Here is a 22,145-nt window from a genome sequence, read left to right as displayed (position 1 = left end):
ATAAAGAAAGAAATATACAAGAAAGTTCTTTTATTAAAACTCTAATTACAAGTAATTTTTAATTATTGAATGATATTTGAGATAATATTTAGCTTTTAGAATAATAAATAATTGTGTTATATAACTGAATAATTAAATCCCATAGTTTTAGTGTTTGATTGAATACAGTATTTTCTTCTATTATATATAAATATTTATATTAATTAAAGAGGGTTTTTAATTTTAGTTTTTTATCTTATTTGTTCTATTTCATTTATCTTTAAATATTATATCAATAACTCTACTCAAATATTTTATTTATGTTTTCTTCTTCTCTAATCTAATAGTCCAAAGAAAGACTATACTATTCCTTGTTCTTGGTTCTTGCCTAACAAATAATGACAAGCACGGTTGGTAGTAGGATAATAAGAAAATATCATTCTATTACTTTCTTTTTTTCTTTTACAATTTCAACATAAATTTCAATAACTGATTTTTATGTTAATAATTATGACAATAACTGGTTTTCTACTAACAAACTTCGTAAAATAATGTACACAGCCATAGAAGTAGAAATAAACATGATATTAGAATATTTTCTTCAATACTATTCAATCAAGTGCTTAAAGTTATATCTTCCAAATAAATATTCTTACAAATTATTCAATTTTTATGTTTACGACTGTCTGACTTTGATAGATGAAAAATTTAGACAAGCTATCAGTGATAATGAAACTTGGAATATACAACTTATAATATTTTATTATGGTTAGTAAAATCCGTTATTAATTTTTGTTTACTTTTTTCACAAAATGTGAAAATTTTAAATACAATAACTTAATAACATTCAATATTAACATAAGAGAAGCATGTTATTTGGATACGCAGAAACCATACAAATAAAGATATGTTGAAGAAATGCGAGTTCAAGTTTGGGAATATAAATAGTTGTTTCTAATATAAACATCAACCTGGATTTAAAATATGAATTTTTTTTGTAGATAATAAAATTGTCGTTCTAATCAGTGTCTGTAATACTGGTTAAAATATCCATAACGCTTTAATTAAAAGTAACACGTGCATTAAAAATCAAAGTAAAGTTAGTCATAATACTTTTACTAAAATATTCTTATCTTTAATTTCTTAACTAATATACAGAAACAGTTATCAACTTTGACCTAAATAAAATTGTATATTAATTATGAGTTAGCAATGTCATGTGTGAGCACGATTCATTTACAAAGACAAGCCTGATGTTTAACTTTATTTATTAGGTTAACAAGCATGCATCTAATAATTTACAAATATATAAGCTTATCTAGTTATATTTGGGGTATACCTAGCACTAAGAAGAATGAAAAGCATCGGAAAGGCATGGGGTCAGAATAACAAGTACAAGAAAACATTACTTATCCATGCCTCAAGAGTTCAACAGGCATATAAGTGGCGATGGATTTCGTAGGCATATGTCAAATTCCAGAACTTCGAAGGAATAGGACTCCAGATATTCCATTCTTGACTGCAGACACACCATCCATTCAAACTGCTGTCTGCAAACCTGCCTCTTCATAACCCAAGATACTATGCTGTCAATTAAAAGGAAAAGACTATGTCGACTATAAAAAACCAAAATAGCCTCAAAAGAAAATTTGAGATCAATGTTTTAAAATTCAGTATATGAAAATCACAATTATGAACCTATAAGCGATCGAAAGCAGAGTTTATATATACCTAGCTGGCTGCAGGCAATGCCAGAAGTCACTCAGGAGGAACTAACTTCATTGCGAAATGTAAACCTGTCTTCATAGATAAGAAACCCGTCATTTTCAAAGTTCTAAAATTCAGAATTCTTATCATTGTAATCACTGTATTCCTCGCCATTGAAATCACCATAATTGTCATCTCCGTCAGAGAATTCATCCTCACCCTGCAGAACAACCCCACCAGCAGATAGTTAATTTTCACTCTGATAAAAAACTAATTTTGCATTTTAGTTTCTTTTCGTCAATCGTTCTCATCTTAAGCCTCTCTCATATATGATAATAAATTTAATCATAAAAATCTCACTGGACACTAGACGTTTTCCATATAAGATTCCAAAGTTGGTAACCCATTTTATAAGAAACTGAATTACAATTACAAGAAAATATTACATGCAGGTGTTATTGTTTCTCGTTAAAATGGAAGCACATGATAAGTGAATACTTTACATGCGACCAATTAATCCATTTAGGTAAACATGATAATGAAATTATGATAAGTAAATACTTACGAGTTCTTTTTTCATTTTTTCTATTTTCTCCCCCAATTCAGTAACATGCTGACTCAGAGCCTGCACAAGTTATACAAGATCAAACGATACACCAGATACAAAAATGAGAAAAATAGATATGTAATTTAAAAAAATAAATAAAATAAAATTGGAACCTCATGCCGTTGCATGGCTATTGACCGCTGCAATGCCTTTGCCTTTGTTAGAAGGTTTCTAGGCCTTAGAGTCACAGGTCGCCTATAATTCTTTCCTCGATAGTAAATAAGAGAAAATCCTTTAGGAACTTTATCTATTGCTACTAGTATTCCACCACTCTCATATTCCAGTAACCTAGCTGTGTCTTCAACAAAAGCAAGGGTCTTTTGTTTTGTTATTAATTTAACAAGTTCTCGATGCCTCCAGTGCAAATGCATATTCTCAATGACACCGTCAAAAACACCACGTATACCTGCAGATTATCATTAACAGCTGTTCATACTGGGCATCATTGTAATAAAGAAACTTTTATACAGCAACATGTTACTCACCAAGTGGCAAGTATGCTTTCATTCTTAAACCAACTGAACGGAACATAACACGTTCTTCATCTGTGATTGTTTCCTTGTCATAATCAGGGCCAACTGGAACCAAAGATGCTTCTATTTTCGCTAATAGATTTTCTGCTCTAAGCCTTTTGGCTTGGGCCTGTTCATGCAATTGGAGTTTTAAATATTAATATAGCAAATTAAAATTAAACTTGAACTTTATAAAACTGCAAGAAGACAAGCATGTACCCCAGCAACAAGTAAAATGATAAGTTGAAACTTGAAGGATTTAGATAGACACAAATCCAGAATTCCAACCTAGGGCTATCTGTCTTATCAATATTTATGCCCTTTTTAGTGCCACTTCTCATGTCATGGTTCCATTAAAGGATCAGATGCTGAGTTTTACTAAAGACTAATGCACGCAAGTTATCACATTTCTAAGATTCAAAAGCCCCTGATGTCAAGCTGAACTTTATAGACTGCATGACAAGGGTCGTTAAATATTTTTTTCTACACTAAATTATTGAAAGGTCCATTCCAAAGCTTTCATCACTAAAATATAACCCCTAAAAGGCAAACATAACATCCTAAATTTTTGGAAACCTAAAAGTAGGTTATAGTATTTAACTCCAACAAGTCAAGATCTTGCAACAAAAGGAGATCCAACGAAAATTATGACAACGAAAGGAGTTCCAACGAAAGGAGATCCACAGATAATGACCCAACAATCTAATGGTAATCTTCAGAATATTCCAACAAGTCTCTTCACAGTGAAAGTGTGAAGCAAACAACTCCAGTTTGATTCCAACAAGCAAGGCACTCTCAATATAACACAATTACTTTCCCAAGCATATAACCTTCACAAAACCAGTAGATACTTACAAGAGCTAGTTTACATTCAATTTTTTTGGCAAGCTTAGCATTCTTGGCTTTGGCAACCTCTTGCCTCATCCTCTCACGTTCTTCAGTAGATATATCCCTTCCCCAGCATGCTTGAGCCTCATAGAACTCAGCCAATGATCCTGCTTGGGATTTTGATTCATCTTCCCTTGAAGGAGCTATGTCATGAACTTTGCACCGCACCTTCTCCTCAACATCCTGCACATGTTTTGTCATTTCCTGTCTTTCAGCAATAACAGTAGCCACACTGGTTGGAACAAAGTCCTTCCCACGATATATTACAATGTAATATTTGTTCCGCAGGAGTAAAGTACCTCCTGTTAATTTCTGCACCATGTAAGAAAAACAAAACTAGTCGATGAGCATGAGTTAGCGACAAATGAATGCACCATTTGACTATGTAAATAAAATTTAGCATTTACAACACAGAGTCAATGCAGAAAAACAGGTTAGCATCTTCAATATAATGTCATTTGTATGAGAAAATAAAAATAGTTCAACGCTACCTAGTGAATGATATCTTGACAACAACAATTGGAGAAAATGGATTAGCTCAAGTATATCAAATTTTTTTCATTACACTTCGTTTTATTATTTCCTAGCTGAAAAACTTGATGGAACACGCAAAACAACTAATTCTCAAAGATAAAATCATAAAGAAATTGTAAATTTTGATGGTGAATATTGGTTATTATATCTCAATTAACCAAAACTATAGCCAACAGCTTCAGAAAAAGAATCAGGGATACTTAATTCAAACAAATATCAGATTTGGTATGCACCATTGAAGACTTAAGTGGCCTTTGACATATTAACTGCACCATTATTTATAATAATTCAATCGTTCAGTCTTTCCATTTTATTAGGCTCAGCAACCCATTACACATTTTCAACTCAACAGTCAGTACTCTGTCCACAATATATATTCTTCTTTACACATAGTCAATTGCACAAGCAACTAAAACCAAATACGAAATTACAGAGCACGAACCTTCAGCTCCTGAGCCATCAGTTCATTGTTTGTATTCACAATACCACGCTTGACTCCAATCTTTGCAACCAAACTTTTCTCCCAAAGCCTGAGAATAGCAGAAGCCAGACCTTGAAGGTTTCTATTTCTCCCTACATAAGGATCAGCACAAAACTCATATTAGTGAAAGGAACAAAAATTAAACAAAACAGTATAGCAGCCAAACATTACCCAAGGCAAAGTGACATGGAAGAGATTTAGCAAGTTTCCGCATATTCGTGAGTTCATCATTGGTCATTCGTGGATGCATTCCAGCAGGAAGAAGCCTAAGAGGCGTCTTGTAACCAGGAACTGTGGGGGGAAGTAAATCAGCATCAATTGGAAGTATTCCGGTGCCCCACCATTCAACAAAACGTGGACCAAAGCCATCAAGCATCCTGTTAAACTCCACTTCTTCAGGCGTCATGTTCTCCTCCTTCCAGAAAACTGCCTCACTCTTTGCCAGTAACAGCGCTGTGTCACCGTCTGCTGGCACAGGAATTCGATCATCTCCTTCCTTTTCAATTGGTTGCATCGGCCCTTGGTAATTTCTACCTCGGTACACCCACATATAACTCCCCGACCTCCATATAACTAACCCTCTAGTTCTACACTGCGCAAGGCCACAACAATTCAGTTCACAAATTATTCAACATTCAACACAACATGATAATATCCCTTCCCACACCAACCCTAAGCAGGTGCTAGGATTCACATTGAATCATTCAAAAATCATATTGACTAAAGTAATTTTAACTAAATGTTCATATGTTTGGTTTCATGTTGTGAATTTGATTCCGAAACTAAAATTAAATTTAAGTTAAAAAACTGTAGGTGACTTGCATTAAATAAAAAATCTTATTCAGAATGTTGAATTGTACTATTAACTTGCTATTACAATAAAATATCAAAATGTAAATTACCAATTTTAACCAAACTCAATTTCGCAATCAATTCTATTTAAAATCAATTTTGCAAATGCTCATCACTCAAACACAAGAACATTAGTTATTAACACAAATAGGGATTGCATAGTGAAGGAAAAAACCTCGACAATTTGATGAGCCAACTTCATGTTCTGAGCAAGAAGCTCGTGAAACTTGAGTCTCACCAACTCGCAGTTGCTCCACTGACGGTGAATCTTGTCGAGCACGGCTCGCGTCAGCCCAGCTTTGGGGATAGTGACCTTCTCCTTAAGACTCATTCCCAGTGTCCGCAACCGCCGCAGCTCCTCCTCCTCCAGCGTTTTAACCGCCAGTGTCGCTGCATTAACACTCCTCTTCTTTAGCTTCTCCTTCTGGTGTTCCTCGTGCTCCGCGTGCTCCGCGTGCTCCTCGTACTCTTCCCCTTCTCGCTTGTCCCACGGTAAAAGCGCCTCGTCGGGACGAAGCCATTCGCGACGCAGGAAATCATCGTCGTCGGCGTGGTCGGTGGAGTTTAACCCTAAGTTCCGCAACCGTAGGGCGATTCTTTCGATGGCGTTGATGGCTTTGTCGGCGGGGCGGAGAGGGGGAATAGGGGCGAACAAATCATCGTAGTCGTCGTGGCGAGTTGTTGGGAGAGAGGATAAGGTGTTGAGAGCGCGAACGCGAATGCAAACTTTGAGTGAGAATGTGAATTTGAATTTGGAAGAGGCGAAGAGAGCGTAGGAAGAGGGTAAAGCGAGTGGGAGTGATGATAGTAAAGCATTTGTGACGTTCAAACGCATTTTCAGTTACAGCAATCACTTTTCATTTTCACTTTCTTCCAATGGAAAGAATCAAAAACTCAAGACACCCAGAGAAAGATTAGATTACAAGGTTGCACCAATTCTTGTGGGTTATGTCTGGATTCGCGACTCTGTGGAAACTGAAACTCTACAACACATTCAAGATATTTTATACCGTTAAGTTAATATCTCTTTGTCTATGTTCTATAATACGAACCCCTATAACTATTAAATCGATAACTTCGTTTAATTAATAGGAGTTAAACAGATACTTCGTATTCATTTCCTTGTAAAATTTTAAATTGAATAAAAACAAAGTTTAATACATTCGTACTTTAGTATAAAATATTTTACATCGTCTGTGTTAACATTTATTACAATAAATTAAAATCTAATACTTACAATAATTTTAATTTTATATACATTTAACGCATCACGTAATATCATAACAGTGTATAACTTTACAAGGAAGAAAAAGGGGATACGAAAATAAGATGGGTGAAATATATTGCAAGAGATAGCTAGAAAATGCATTCACAATTTATGTTTTACAATTTAACAAACTGCAGAGGAACGTAAACTTATTGCAAACTATTGATCAATTACACATGTGAACCGTTGCTGGGTAGCGGGGAACTACACAAGAATTCTTTGATAAACATGTACGCAACGATTCCCATAAGCAATATTTTACAAGATAATAATAAAAGAATCTAATGTTAATCATAACCTTAGATAGATGATGCTGATAAGGATCAATTAATTTCGATTTTGAGAAGGACTACTAGAGAGGGAAGAAGAAGAATTGAGGATCTCCTGACCCAGTTCATTTATTTTGCTGAGAAGAAGCATTTGCTCGGTCTCCAGCTGTGCTACGTACCCTTCCATTGTATCCTCTAGACTTTCTAACTCGCTCAAAGTTGTTGTCAGTCCTTCAAGATTTCCATCCTCTATTAATGATCGAAACTTTTTCAACATCTCTCTCATCTGATAAAGAGTTCAATTTCAATAGTTTGTCAGAATAGCCGAGTAAAATGAAAATGAGAATATGATCATATTCCATACCAAAAAAAAATGAATAGAAAGTCTAACGAGATTTCAAGGCAACCATAACTTCATTCTCAGATAAGTGTTTTCTGGCATGCAGGATGACCTCACCTGAATAGGAATTTGGTGTGATTTACTTAACGAAGATGGTTGAGAGTCTAGGGAACTTCTTGTTTGCATCTCTGGAACTTTTCTTGTAATTTGGATGTGTATCTCGCCACTTTTAACCCCTTGGAGAGGTATCCATTTGTCAGACATCTGGTTTGGAGGTAACCTTTGATATTCTACAACACATTCCCCTATACTTGATGTGGGTAGTAAAGCATTATGGTCCCTAACATGCAGTGTCAGGGGACTACCATCGTCAAGGAACTCTAAGGTTTGGTTCCAACGAGGGTTGAGAGTTTTGTGTATAACCTGCCACATAGTGCCACGCAGAAAAAATCAAGCTTTGCAAGAGTGAAACATCAAGAACATGCAATGCAACGGAAAATTGAACTTGTGAAAGGAATAACTGTCGTAACAAATAAATGGAAAGGTACAATAAAAAAATAATCTGAATGAAAAGACCAGAGATTTCCCCTCTGGAGAGTATTCTAAAAAAAATTGAGATGGTATATGTTAGCACTTATTAGTAGTCTTTTACCACAAATATAATCATCAACTAATGGCAGCCCAATGAAATTAAAAAAGACAAGATTAGCAATTTATAATCATAATTGTGACATAATCATCATCAGTGACAAGAAACTACAGTCATAACCATCATCAGAATTCTAACCTTTGTTCTCCGCTTTAAGTTCCCATAGTTCACCCTCACATAAGGATCACTTGTTCCTCGAAGATCGGCAGCAATAAGGTCTCTTGCTTCAATCACAACAAGTTCTATCCAACCATTAGTTGAACCCTGTGTATATCAAAGGATTATTACATGCTAGAGCTTGAAAAGAGAACGCGGCAAGAGAAAACTCCGCATGGGTAAATAACTGAAGTGATAATAGACCTACTATTAGCTTTGTACATCATTTTGTTATATAACTTGTTCAAAAGAATTGCTAATTTCCTTTTGAAAAAACTTACCCTTGATCCTTCTTGGTCCTCCACCCTAACTACTTCAATTTTAAGTCTTAATTCACCAGAACTCACTCCTTCAAGTGGGATCCATTCATCCTTGATTGACCCGTCCCCTAGTCCTTCCAAATTTACATTTGCAGTACCAATATTTTCATCTCCAAAAATTTCTTCACTGAAGCATTTTACATTTAGATATTCATCACCATCATTCTCATCAAAATCAAATGATTCATTCCAGGAAGGATTTGTAGTAGTAGTAGGAGCAACCTTTGTTCTCTTACCAACCTGAAAAGATTATCAACAACACAATAAGATGGAGTTGTTATGAACATACATTGCGTAGGTTATCTTTACGTGGCAGAGATCTCACATAATCAATTAATACTAAGTATTCAGAATCCAGTAGAGAAAACTAGTATCACTGACCTTTCCATATTGCAATTTGACGTATGGACTAACTTTTCCAGATCTGTCTTTTGTAACGAGATCCTTTGCTTCTACAATTGTTATCTTAAGTTTCCTTCCAGTTTTTGACAGAAGAGTTGATGATCCAATAAGTGATCGCTGAGAATTAGTACGGAGGTTGTTCAAGCTATGTGAACCATCAGAAAACTGCCACTCTTTTACTACAATCTTCACCTTTAACTAAAAAATGGATTAAAGAGTTAACACGAATAAAACTTTCATTTACTATAACAATTTTATTGTGATTCAGAAATGTAAAACAAATTTCATTTTAAGTGCAACAATGTAGTTGTAAGGACATTTTGATGGTAGCTCTTTCATGAAGAAGTCAATGAGATAATACGAACTTGATACAATAAACCCAATCAACATAAGATGAAAAGAAAGCTAAATCAACAGCAAGTTCTACTCCATAAGAACAGTCAATATGAAACTTTACCCCTCCGTGCATTTAAATGATCTGGACTAATGATAATTGCGAGATACAAACAATTCGTGAGCTTTTTAACCTAATTAGGTTGAACTTTTAATAAATTGGTAATTGACATGATACCAGAGTCTCTATAACCAAGGAGTTTAATCATGTTGTTTAAATGTGATTACATAAATAATATAGAAGAGTTAAGTCATTCAATCAGATTAATTTTCTTAGTACTTAAACAGCAAATAGATATTTTAATTAGGAAAGAAGAATGGCTCTGTACGCTTTGGCTAGATGAAAATCAAACACTGCTAATGTAATATAACCAAATTGAGTCTATCATAAAGCAAAGAGTTTGACAGAAGACAAGGAACTAATTATTACACGGGTCATGAATATTGTACCTCTGCTGAGTTGGTACCCTCAAATGGGACAACCATTTCAACTTCATCTCCACAAAACTTCGCATGTTTTGCTATTGCACTAGAATCAGGTCCTATTGCCCACATTATTGTTGAATCATCTTCAACATGCCTCATCTTAAAGACCAAAAAAAAGTTAGCCTAGAATTGTAGATGATAAGTAGTTTCCACAGAGATTAAAGAAAATGCTAGTAATAAATAAATATATAATTAATATACGGCTACCTCAAAAGCGAGCATATAAGACAGTACCTTGATTTCACAACTTGCTAGGTGGTCACACTTTACACCGCTGGAAGGACGCTCATAAAGATTGAAGCGAACAATGCCTGTATTATCATGTAAAACCATATTAAATGTAGTATCCCACGTTGGATTTGAACCATGACTCAGACCCGTCCTCCTTGTCAATTCCTCCACTTCTACCTCTACAAATGTCTGTAGGTCCTTGTCATCCAGGTTGCTTTCTGAACATCCATTGACTGTGCTATTTTGTTGCCTCAAAGATGGGCTACTCTTGAAGCAACTCCAAGAAAGTTTGTCTGCTGAAATCACTGACACGTATATAACGCCTCCAACAGCAGTTTTCCCCAAATTAACCGCAGGCAAACTGAAACAACGACGTCGAGGTTCCACCATGGTTTTAACCAACGTATCGGTAAAAAGTTTATCCTGTATAGAGTTAGAAAAGGAAACTTAAATTCTCCAAGAATGTTCAGAAGAAACTTAGCATGTGACGCAAACCATGAGATTTCATTTCCTAATCATAGCTATAGAAATGACAGATATAATAGGCTTTTACTAAACATTTTCACAAATTAGATTCTCTGGAACACACCAGCCATGGAGAAACCCCAGGCAACTCAGTGGCTGATTGGCTTGCTCCGCTTCCAAAGGCAATTCCTATTCTCACTTCAGGTGTGGAGGAAAATGAATACAAAAGTGCCTTTCCATCTAGAATTGGAGTCACCAAAAGCTGCCAAAAAATGTGATTATTAGACTACGAAAAGAAAAGTGACCAATTCTAACCTCGTAATTCGCTTTGACATCCGCTGCTTAATTTTCTACAGCTTTTTTCGTTTCATTACAGAGAAGCGTAAATCCAATAGGAAGCTATTTTTACATACCTCACCCTTTATATGAAGATTGTTAATCACAATTCTGGCTGTTCCAACGGAAAGCTTAGCAAGCATCAAAATGCTCATCTCGCTTGTGTCCCAATCAAAACTCAATTTCAGGACTCGCTGTCAAAATCAAATACCAACAGAATTCCGCATTGAAATCTCACATGTGGGCACACATCGACATTTATAGTCATAGTGCAGCAGGAATCGTAAACTGGAACTTAAATCAACATAACAAGTGCAATAGAAAATAGGGATTTCACATATAGTTACTTAGTTGGCCTTTTTCTCTGCCGCATTTTTAAAGATTTATATTGTCAACTTCTTAGACAATCTGATGTGTCGTAAGAAGGGAGGTTCCATGTTAAACATGAAAACAAGGTTCAAAGTCCTAGTACTATGATAATTTCATATTTTTCTTGTACATAAGTTGAGCATATTAGAGACCACACAACAGAAGCAGTTCAACAAGAAGACTACCAAGAATAACAAAGATTGTAGTGAAAGTAGTGTTGGTGATCCAAGGAGTAAAATAATAAGAACAGTAAAAAGGATATTTCCAGGAATCTATTTTAATTAAATTGTGAAAAAGCTGTATAGGAGTGATATCTGAAATCTGATGCAAACTGAAACCTGATCACCCGATGTTGACCATCGCATCCCTTGAAGACCCAAACTTGGAGGGCATGATCCAAGTGAAAACTCTTGCACCTCAACTTTTTCCTGAAGGAAGGATTATTTTAGTTTAGTGCACATCTTCCAAGTTGAAACTCTTCTATAGATGAAAATGATTGTTACTTACTATAAATCTTGGTTTTCGGAGCTTTAAGCGTTTCTGAAACACAAAAGAAAGACAAAAGTCAATAAATTAATTCCAAGACAACAGTAATATTGCAGATCTCCAATACAGTACTCTGTAAGCATAATTGCAGATCTTATGGTGCAGATTCCAATGCAATAGACTTCTATAGGCATAATTACAGATCTTAAGGATAATAAAGCAATTTACTCATATGCCAAAAAATAAAAATGAAGCAGAATATAATCATCTAAGTGATGGAAGAAAACATATGCAGTCCTATCTAAATGTGGGAAAGCGAATCATAAAATTTAAATGTTGAATAAAAATGTAATTACACCAATGCATTAATTGGGAGGTGAGGAAATTTTACTTCAACTATGGCTGATAACCTTCTTGAGAACTTGGGGTTAAAATAGTTAGACCATACTTGTGTCAGCAGCAGATTCAACCAGTCGCAGTGTTCCAATGGTGTCACTGGCTACAAGTACAGAAAGTTGAAGTAAGCTTCAAGAAGCTCATTGAGAATGTGAAAGGGAGAATTGGAATGAAGAAGTTACCGAGGTTTTGAGTAGGATCCGATTCCATTTCTTATTCAAGTCTTCCTCCAGTAGTTTGCGCTGATACTTCCCATACTGCGAATAAATGAAGTATTGTATTGCTACCGTAACAGCAAAGGAGAACATGGCATTGATGTGTGGCAAGGAATATTCTTTCTCGAGATAACCACAGAACTAAGACTAATTGCTTCAATGACTCTTCAAATTCAACAAAGCCCCTACGCTTAGTATAGTTTACGCGGTAATATAACGTTAACTGCTACAATCTACTGATCTTCTTGTTAACTCGTTGATTTGGTATAATTTTTGTACTTTTCTTGTAGACAATTACACAGTGAAATACTAAACGTGAATAACTCTTTTGAGAAGAATTCGAACAATTGTGAGTGACTGGCTACTTCTACTAAACTCAACCCCCATTTGTACTTGATCTAATTTTAAATTAGCTTTGAAAGACTTGGATTAACACCTCAAAGGGAATAACTGAGACACATTGCTACAAGGAAAAAAACATTTATGAAATTCAAAGCAATGATTGAAAAGGGTGAAAAAAGAGAGAGAAGAATCGCGTACTTGCATAGATGCCCATAGAGCAAGAGCAAGGGAAAACCAATTGGAGAAAGAAAATAGCCATCTGTGAATAGCCCAAGCAATGAAAATGAGAGGAAGGAGGAGTGAAACCCAGCCCGTCTTCTCTTTCACCTTCACCACATGGTTTAACAAGTCCACTGCAGCCTCTTCAAGGTGAATAGGATTGAACCTTTTCTTACTACCGGTACTACTCATGGCAGTGAGGGAAATAAAACCAACTTTCTGTTTTCGTGAAGATGATCTTAGCAGCTATGTATGGTAGTTCTGGGAAAACTATGATGGGAAGAGGGTAACAAGAAATGAAAGAAAAGAAAAGGTAAGAGAGCATAGCAAGAAATGCATATCCCTGGAAGATGAGGAATGGAACATTTGGGAGAAAATGGAGGCATATGAGAAAACTAACAAAATGGAACTAGCACTTTATAGAAGAGAACAGTGAATATGAAAACAAAGTCAATCTCAATTCTCACAACAAAGTCACAACACAATAAAAATCTTGACCATTCTTGACCTTTTTGCAAGATAATATGTGGTTAGGAGATGTTATACAACACTCATTTATATAAATCAAAATGTTATTTATTTAATCAATTTTTATTGTTTGCCATCTACATATATGTAAATTTTATTAACAGTTATATATTATATGAAATCTTACTTTTAATTCTTTTCCAACACAATATTTATATTTCCTTCATATTTATATATATATATATATATAAAGCACTGCAATATAATAATGCAGACAAAAGCATGTGACATAAATGCGAATGATATCTCAACCTAACTATCCAACTTACGTGATTATATGAAAAAAGAAAAAAAAAAAAAAAAAAAAATATATATATATATATATATATATAAAAGTCACTTCAACTCTAATATTCAATGTAAATAAATAAATAAAAAACAACCTCTAAAGTTTGAAAGCAGAGATATTATTTCCAAATAAGAAGGTCGAGATATATGAAGCAATTTATCTTCCATTAAGAATAATGGATGAGGTAATAATTTTTTTAATTATGATATTTTGAAAAAAATAATAAAAAAAATTGTTTTTAACATATATTATTTTTTTAAATTATATTAAATATTTTTCATCCATTAAAATATTATCACTATATATTATCAAAAATTTATCAACAAAATTTTATGTTAAAAAATAATTTTCCCTTTATTTTATCTTACATGAAGAGAAAAACCAATCATCTTGATCAGCTTGTCAATACCTAAAAACTGTTTTCATTTGTTTAATCTAGAAACCAACTCAAGTCACGTCACATTAAATGACAAGTATCAGCATTCATCTGAATGTTTCTTTTTACCTCTTCTAAATTAAACATTTTAAACTTATAATTTTATAGCTTATGTAAAGAGGATAAATACATTTTTTTTGTAATTAAATAAAAATATTTAATAACACAATTTTTACAAATAATTATTATATTTAAATACATATGAGAAATATTTGTTTAATATGCAGGTCACCCTCAACAAATAATATTAAATATTTTAAAATATAATAATATTATTTATAATATCTATATTAGTTATCTTCATTTAGTTATACTTAATAATAATATGTTTTTACATTATTTGTAATAGAATTGATATGAAGTTAAATAAGTGAAAACCACATATGTTCCGATAGAGATTATGGAAATTCTATCATGTTCAAAATCAAATTTTTATATGTAAAATTAGGAATTAATTAGAACTTTATATGAAGATCAGAAAATACATATAATTATTTACATTATTATATACTACAAAAATTGGATCGGACCATTTTTGTAATTCAGTTTAAAAAACCTAAATCTACATAACTATAGTTCAGTTAATTTTTGAACTGTAAAACGCTACAATCATATTTTTAAACACTTCAATCAATGTCAATGGTTCTTTTTTAATTTGTGTGACTAATGTATAAGATGATTTTTATTTCGTAATGTGAATTTATTTTTTTATGTTCGTGTTATAGATTTTGCTAAACAGTATATTGTTTGTTATTTATTTTTTTATGATGATTTTATTTTTATTACTTTTTGTCTTAATATACCAATGTTAAAATTAATTATGATAAGGTTTAATCCAAAATTTAATATATCATATAATTTAATTGTGATGTATATTAGATTTTTATTATATGATATTTACCATTTTTTATTTTATAATCTTTGGATGCATTAAATTTGTGATTATTTATTGAAATTGGATTACAGGTACTAAAATAATTGTTAAGGTAGAACTATGTCATATATATTCTAAATAAATGGCATTTTGTTTCGTAATTAAACTTTTAAGTTACTTTAATGTGATGGAAAATTTTCAAGTTGTAAATATTTTCTATGATTGATAAAAAAAATCATTGAAACCGAATAATATGATTGATTGTAACATTTTGCATACTAAAAAATTTTAAATAATGTAAAATACTGACAACAGTCCAATTTTATAATGAAAAGTATGATTATATCGTTTTACAATTCTTAGAGTTAACTGAACTGTAACTATATAATTTCAATTTTTTTTAATTAAATTCAAAATGGTTCAATTCACTTTTTGTAAAAAAAAGTTCAATTTTATTTAGTATATAATAATATAAATAATGTATAATTCAGTATAATTTCATAAATTATGTCCGGTCCTACATATTCCATGTATCAAATTGGAAACATGAAAACAAGCATTACACCAAAAGAGTATTTTACTGCAACTTTTAATCAATATGAAAACAATTACGCACAAAACTATTGATAATGCGAGTTTATCTTTGATTAATAATTAATAAATATTAGAAACAGGATTCCAAAATAGATAGTTTATGTACAAAATAGAACTGTGAACAAAATTTATTTTTAACAAATAACATGTGAGAAGTTGGAGTTTTAGTTCTCGAAATAATGAAAATTTTAGTTTAGTTTCAAAAAAACCAATTGTAATTCATTATTAAATTAACTTTTAAAAATGTTTTTTAACAGCAAAATAGTCTTACAAAACTTAAGCTTTTCTACTCATCTAAATAACGAAAAAATTTATTATTTGTTAAGTTGATGCATTTAGATAAATTTAGGGTTAGTTGAACATTCATACGAATAACTAAAATTTATACTGAATATTTAAATATATAAGATATATTTAAGTTTATAATAAATCATTTATGTCGTGTATATTTTGATTTATTTATATTTTTAAGACATATTAAATTAAATACAATCAAATCTTAAATTTAAGATAAGAAATAGAAAAATTGAACTAAATGTTCGATTAAATTACAACTAGGAGAATTTAAGAATTGGTACGAGAACGAGTTTTGTTATATCGTGTTTATTTTTTAAAGAAAAAATTATTTTACATATTTGTTGTCATATTTAATATTTATAAGATTTATATTTTATTTTTATTTTGATAGATAATGGTTATATTCGTATTCATATTATTTTATTTTCTATTTTAATATCAAATTATTTGTTTTTATAAAAAATAAAAAATTATAACAAATAAAATCTAATATTATCAAATATTCAATATTTTATTCGTCTCTAGTATAAAAAATTTAAAAATAATTTTTAATTACATACATTATAAATTATAATACTAAAAAATTTTATGACAATAAAAAAATTATTAATTTTACAAATGTTAATGAAATAAAAGTTGACAAAATTAAAAAGAAAATCTTAAAAAATTATAAAACAAATATTGAAGTTTAAAAATATTTTAATGTTTATTATTTTTTTTTCTAAATTTTAATGAAATCTCGTTTTTAAGTACTAATCAAAATTATGAACAAAGATATATAATTAAAGGTATTAAAAAGAAGTAAAAATTATTAAATGTGTTTTTAAAAACAAATTGATATGTTATTAAGATAAATTGCAAAAAAAAAAAAAACAAAAATATAACTAAGTTCAAACGTTTGAAGTCCAACCCGAAAATTTGAGTTTGGACCAGGAGACAAATAATGTATAAAAGTCAAGTTAAGTGTCATGATTTTGGGTCGACTTGACCCAAGAAGTTGAGAAAACAAGTAATGGAAAATTTGAGCTCACAAATTGGGTCCAAGTATTTAATAAGTGTTTTTGATTTATTATTTCTCTATAAAGTATGAGATATTGTAATAAACGAGGAAAAATATATCATTTTATCTTTACGAAGTTAGAAAAATATGATTTAAATTCCTTAAAGTTTTAAATAGGAAGACACACTAGACATTTAATTTATCTAACTTAATAATATTAACTTTGAATCATATTATTCATTGTGTTTTTTTTGTTTAAAACCAACTTTAGAGTAGAACAAATGATATCAAAATATAACACAGTAACTTAACTAAAATAAAAGACGAACATAAAAGAAATAAAGTAGACCGCAATGTGTAATTTTAATAAAATAAAGAAAATTGTAATACTTTTTCTGGCTAAAGAAAAAATAATCACTCTCTCTTGCAAAAAAGAAAAGGAGAATTTAAATAAAAAAAATTACAATACTTTTTTTTTCTAGAGAAAAAATAACCACACTCTTAAAAGTAGAAAAAAAAAATAAATACCAAAGAATTTAAATAAAAAACTATTTTTTTTCTCTTAAAATTTTTCTCCATCACTAAGACAATATAAACAAAGAAACAATTTTTTTTCTAAGTATACAGTGGAAAACACCCTAAATAGAAAAAAAAATAGTGTCATTTTTTATTTTATTTTATTTTTAAAATTTGGAACACTAGACTATTAGATGATTATTTAAGTTGTTGCAATAACGACAAGTGATATGTTTATCACATTATTTGGATCTAAAATAAAATAAGAGCAATTGTGCCAAATATGTTTAGAAAGGAAATAAAAGATCAAATAATAATGAGGAAAAATGAACTATACCTAAATTATAACACGATGGTAAGAGAGTGGGACAAAATGAAAAGGTAGAAAAGATTAAGCAATTACCTTTAAAGGTATTTTGGAACACATAGATGTTGGAAATTCAAATATAAGTCTAAATTTCACATTGAGTAAAAATGAAAAACTTAAGTATTATATATATATATATATATATATATATATATATATATATATATATATATATATATATATATATATAAGGATGAAGATCTATAAACTTAGAGACTTAACGTTAGTGATGTACATGTCAAAACCTATCAAAGAAATTTTTAGAACATCTTCTTTTGTCTTTATGTCACCATCGACTAAAGGCCAGAAGGTTATGTATCAACGAAAGTATGAATTCTGATCTATAAAATTATAATACTTTTCCTAAAGAAAAAAAAATCACTCTATTGAAAAAAAAACAAGTGGAGGAGAATTTAAATAAAAAATATATAAATCTTTTTTTTCTAAAGAAAAAATAACCACTTTTAAAAATAGAAAAAAAACTAAAGAATTTGAATAAAAATTATTTTTTGTCTTTTATTTTTTTTTTCATTGATGAGTCAATATTTTTCTTTATTTCATTGTTTTTTTATGTCTATTTTAATGGTTGTTTAGTGATTAATTGTTTTTTGTTATTGTATTTTCATCAATTGGATTTCATTGGACCATTATTCTAAATTTTGAGTAATTTGACATTAATTTATATAATTTTTTAATAATAGTCGAGATATATTTATTTATTGAAAACAACTTAATTCCTAAATACTATATTTAAATGGTTTAATTTGGTTGGATATTCAATCATTCATCACTAAATCGGTATAAACAAATAAATAAATAGTGATATTATATTATTTGTATTTTCTAAGTATATAATAGAAGACATCATAAACAGAAAAAAAAAATGCCATTTTTATTCTGTTTTATTTTTAAAATTTGGAATACCTCAATATATGATAATTATTCAAGGTGACAGAAGATCTAAAATACGAAAGATATAAGGAATGAAAAAAGCATAAAATATTAAATTATTAAACTTAAAAAGGTACATTTTATATTTACTCCTAGCAAAGTCTAACTAAATTATACTTTCAAACTTTTATTCATTTCTTTGGATTTTAATTTGTTCTTTCATATTTTTTTAATTTAGTTTAATATTTTAAATAAATCAAAATTGCCCCTAGGTTAATTTAGAATAAACCTCATTAATAATTTAAACATTTTGAAAACTTGTATGAAAATTAATGAAAAGCGCATATCTTTACTTTTAATTTAAAAATTAACATTTGTCAGTTAAGAAAATATCACTTAATTTTTTAAATGATTTAATTATATTTTTGTTTTCTAAAATTTAGAATAATTCACATTTTAGTTTTAAGATTTTAAAATGTTGTTTAGTTTATTACAATTAAAGATAATGATTTTCGTATCTAAATACTAAATTTGAGGAACTAAATTTTATATTTTACTTAATTTTCAAAGATCTAAGTTTTTTCTTTTTTCAATTTGAAGAACACAAAAAAAAAACATTAAAATTTAAGAACCAACAATATAACTAAACGCTTCTTTAATGATAAAATCTGATTTTTCATTCACTTTAAAATATTTTCAAAGTATTAGTTTAACTCTATAAATATAATTGAAAGAGAGTTCATTTTATTCAACTTTTTTAATAAAGTTTTTGAATGACATTAAGTCTCCCTTAATCCCGATCCTAATCCATTTTGTTCTTACCTAATATTGATCTCCAAGGTGAATCCACATGCAAAACTCTCTATTAAGTAATATTGAATATGACTATTCAGTGAGAAATATATATATATATATATATATATATATATATATATATATATATATTAATGTTACTACCTTTGAATGATAATTAAGATATATTTATTTAAACAACAACCTAATAACAAAATAACAGTATGTCTTTCTGATATTACAAAGATTATTATTATTATAACGAACCCTTCATTATTGGGATATTAAATGATATTAGATCTGCTTTTAATTAAGACAAAATTGTAAAGATTAAAGTTTTTAAGACTCTTCATTTAAAATAAAAAGATCATATTCAAAAATAAGTTAGAACTAATTTTAGTTCATAAAATCAAATTGATATCTCTACATACAATTCAACATTATTATAGATAGTAATTCCTTGTTCAATTTGAATAGAATAAAAATTTAAGTAGTTATATTGTTAAACATTAGCTGAGGATGAGTTGTAACTGTGACAGATTTTTCTAAGTTTAATAAAATGATACTCTCTTTAATATTTCTATGCTTACTAACAAAAACATATTCAGTTTATTATATAATCTTTTCGCGCCACCACTTACTTGATAGAGAAGTTGATACGGAATTTAATTTCAATAATCGACAATAAACACGTTCTATTATTCATCCGAATATTTACGAGGTGATAAGTACCACGTTTTGAAAATAATAAACATATTTATTTTTATGGGTATTAGTAGAAAAAAGTATATTAAAATTAATGTAAAATGATTTATTAATATAAATTTGATGTTATAACTGAATTTAATAATTTGAAATAATTTTGTAAACCAATTAAACTTACAAAACCGTACTAATTAGTTTTAACGTGGTTAGCAGATCAAAACAGAGAAAAATGACGTCAACTATTGGTTAGTAATATCTGTCACCGATTAACAATTTATGGAAACAGAAAAAAAAATATAGAAAAACAAATTGTGACTAGATTAGAGTACGTGGACCCTTTTGCTGCGGTAAAAAAGACACATGCACCACATGTGGCATCTTGGTTCAACTTTTCCTCAACTAACACTTCATATATCTCCACGTGCACACTTTTTTTAAATTTGTTCTAAACTTAGCTGCAATAATTTAATAATTAATTAGAATAAGAAATTAAACTATATATATAGTTACCGCACTGTTGCATCCAAATTAATGTAACTATCCATGACTCCAAAGACCGGGAAGGCGCAAGGTGCCTTGAAAATCAACAAGGAATCTCAAACGATCAAGAAATCTTCAGTGAGCAAGGTACAGCACAAGGAACCAGTGATCATATACACGCAATCACCGAGGATTATTCAGACGCATCCGCGTCACTTCATGGAGCTCGTCCAGAAGCTCACCGGAATCTATCGCTCCGATATCGATGATACTGTCACCGGCGACGTCGACGCCTTTAAACCAGCTACACCACCGTTAAAGGGAGAGTCGGAGGAGAACGAGGCGTCCGCGTCGGTGTCGGCGTCCGTGATTACCGATGAAGAAGACAGTTGCAACAGCATGGGCGAGGTTAGGTCAAATTCGTCTAATTCCATGGAGCCTTATGTCGATAATTTTGCGGTGTTAGAATCCGATTTCTTCAGTACCAATTCCAATACATCATTGCTGCACTTCGCCGATTTTTTGTTATGAGGAGCTTCCGGCGTGTATGGATTCAGTGTGAGTATTAATAAGATTAATAAGATGTATATGGATTTGTTTGTATAAATTACTTTGAAATAATGACACAATAACAATGGTGGAGTTTTTTCTTTCTACAGATGCAGGATAACAAGAAATATCTTTTTCAAGAATAAATATCTTTCTTGGGAATAAAGTAACTCTTATTTACATATGTTATTTAATTTTTAATCTTGTTTTTTCTAGTTTTAATTTGAAGTTCTCTGCCGTAATGTTTATAAACTACAAAGTCAGGTGAAAAATAGAATAAACTAAATATAAAAAATGAGTATATATTCTCTTTTAATAAATGATACAAAAATTAAATAAAAAGATGATGGTAAAGGTCTATCTACCTGTATTTTATTTATTTTTTTACTATATTTTTATGATTTTTTTATATATAAAAAACCGAATCAGTGTTTAGTAATCCTTCTCACTTATCATTTTTTTTTTTAGATTTTGAAAACGTTAATCTGCTTACTGTAGATTTTCCCATTGGAATTTTATATTTGCTCCAACTCTGAGGCAACTATGGGTTTTACTTATTTTAATGGATTTTGTTTCTACATGATTATTCTACATTTTTTTTATTTGTAATTTTACTTTTTATATTAACTTTGAATTGTCCCTACCTACATCCCTATTTAAATATATTTTTTAATTAAATTTGGAATACCTATCAATTAAAATCTTTATCAACAAGTAAATTACTCCTTCATATTTCATCTTTCACCTCTCCTCCATTGTTAATAAATTTTTGCTTAATAATTTTGGAAAAAGTTTCAATACACTCAATAGTATCATATATCTTAGAAGGTAAGGTCAAGTGTAGTTTAATTACTTCCTTCACCCTCCAATATGTTTTTGAAGGACAAAATTATGACCTACTTCGAAAACATAATGGTTGTTCCTAA

General features: G+C 30.2%; 3 protein-coding genes across 4 annotated transcripts; 1 reads left to right on the top strand and 2 right to left on the bottom strand.

The window, feature by feature from the left end:
• Nucleotides 1-1,214: 1,214 nt before the first annotated feature.
• On the bottom strand, nt 1,215-6,572 carry LOC114179353 (CRM-domain containing factor CFM3, chloroplastic/mitochondrial-like). Of its 2 annotated transcripts, none has more exons than XM_028065675.1 (9): nt 5,736-6,571; nt 4,880-5,300; nt 4,670-4,800; nt 3,661-4,005; nt 2,779-2,935; nt 2,407-2,699; nt 2,252-2,311; nt 1,711-1,906; nt 1,215-1,543 (listed from the first exon to the last, which is right to left on the bottom strand). In XM_028065675.1, the coding sequence occupies exons 1-8, from the start codon at nt 6,393-6,395 to the stop codon at nt 1,814-1,816; spliced, it is 2,160 nt and encodes a 719-aa protein (XP_027921476.1). In that variant the 5' UTR covers nt 6,396-6,571; the 3' UTR covers nt 1,215-1,543; nt 1,711-1,813. The 2 variants fall into 2 exon arrangements, with proteins under 2 accessions (XP_027921476.1, XP_027921477.1); XM_028065676.1 differs by having other exon boundaries at nt 1,232-1,565; nt 5,736-6,572.
• Nucleotides 6,573-6,885: 313 nt separating this feature from the next.
• On the bottom strand, nt 6,886-13,314 carry LOC114178103 (synaptotagmin-4-like). The gene is made up of 14 exons (XM_028063816.1): nt 12,881-13,314; nt 12,308-12,382; nt 12,121-12,228; nt 11,751-11,783; nt 11,582-11,671; nt 10,952-11,068; nt 10,663-10,800; nt 10,077-10,496; nt 9,807-9,941; nt 8,943-9,161; nt 8,523-8,801; nt 8,224-8,349; nt 7,554-7,859; nt 6,886-7,382 (listed from the first exon to the last, which is right to left on the bottom strand). The coding sequence occupies exons 1-14, from the start codon at nt 13,091-13,093 to the stop codon at nt 7,155-7,157; spliced, it is 2,487 nt and encodes an 828-aa protein (XP_027919617.1). The 5' UTR covers nt 13,094-13,314; the 3' UTR covers nt 6,886-7,154.
• A 7,419-nt stretch (nt 13,315-20,733) lies between these two features.
• Nucleotides 20,734-21,201, top strand: LOC114178160. Its single transcript, XM_028063907.1, has one exon. It carries the CDS (start codon nt 20,734-20,736, stop codon nt 21,199-21,201), a length of 468 nt encoding a protein of 155 aa, XP_027919708.1.
• Nucleotides 21,202-22,145: the final 944 nt, after the last annotated feature.

Source organism: Vigna unguiculata, chromosome 3 (assembly GCF_004118075.2).
Source record: "Vigna unguiculata cultivar IT97K-499-35 chromosome 3, ASM411807v1, whole genome shotgun sequence".
NCBI lineage: Eukaryota > Viridiplantae > Streptophyta > Magnoliopsida > Fabales > Fabaceae > Vigna > Vigna unguiculata.
The sequence above is the reverse complement of the archived record's forward strand: the minus strand, read 5'-3'. Positions and strand labels throughout refer to the sequence as shown.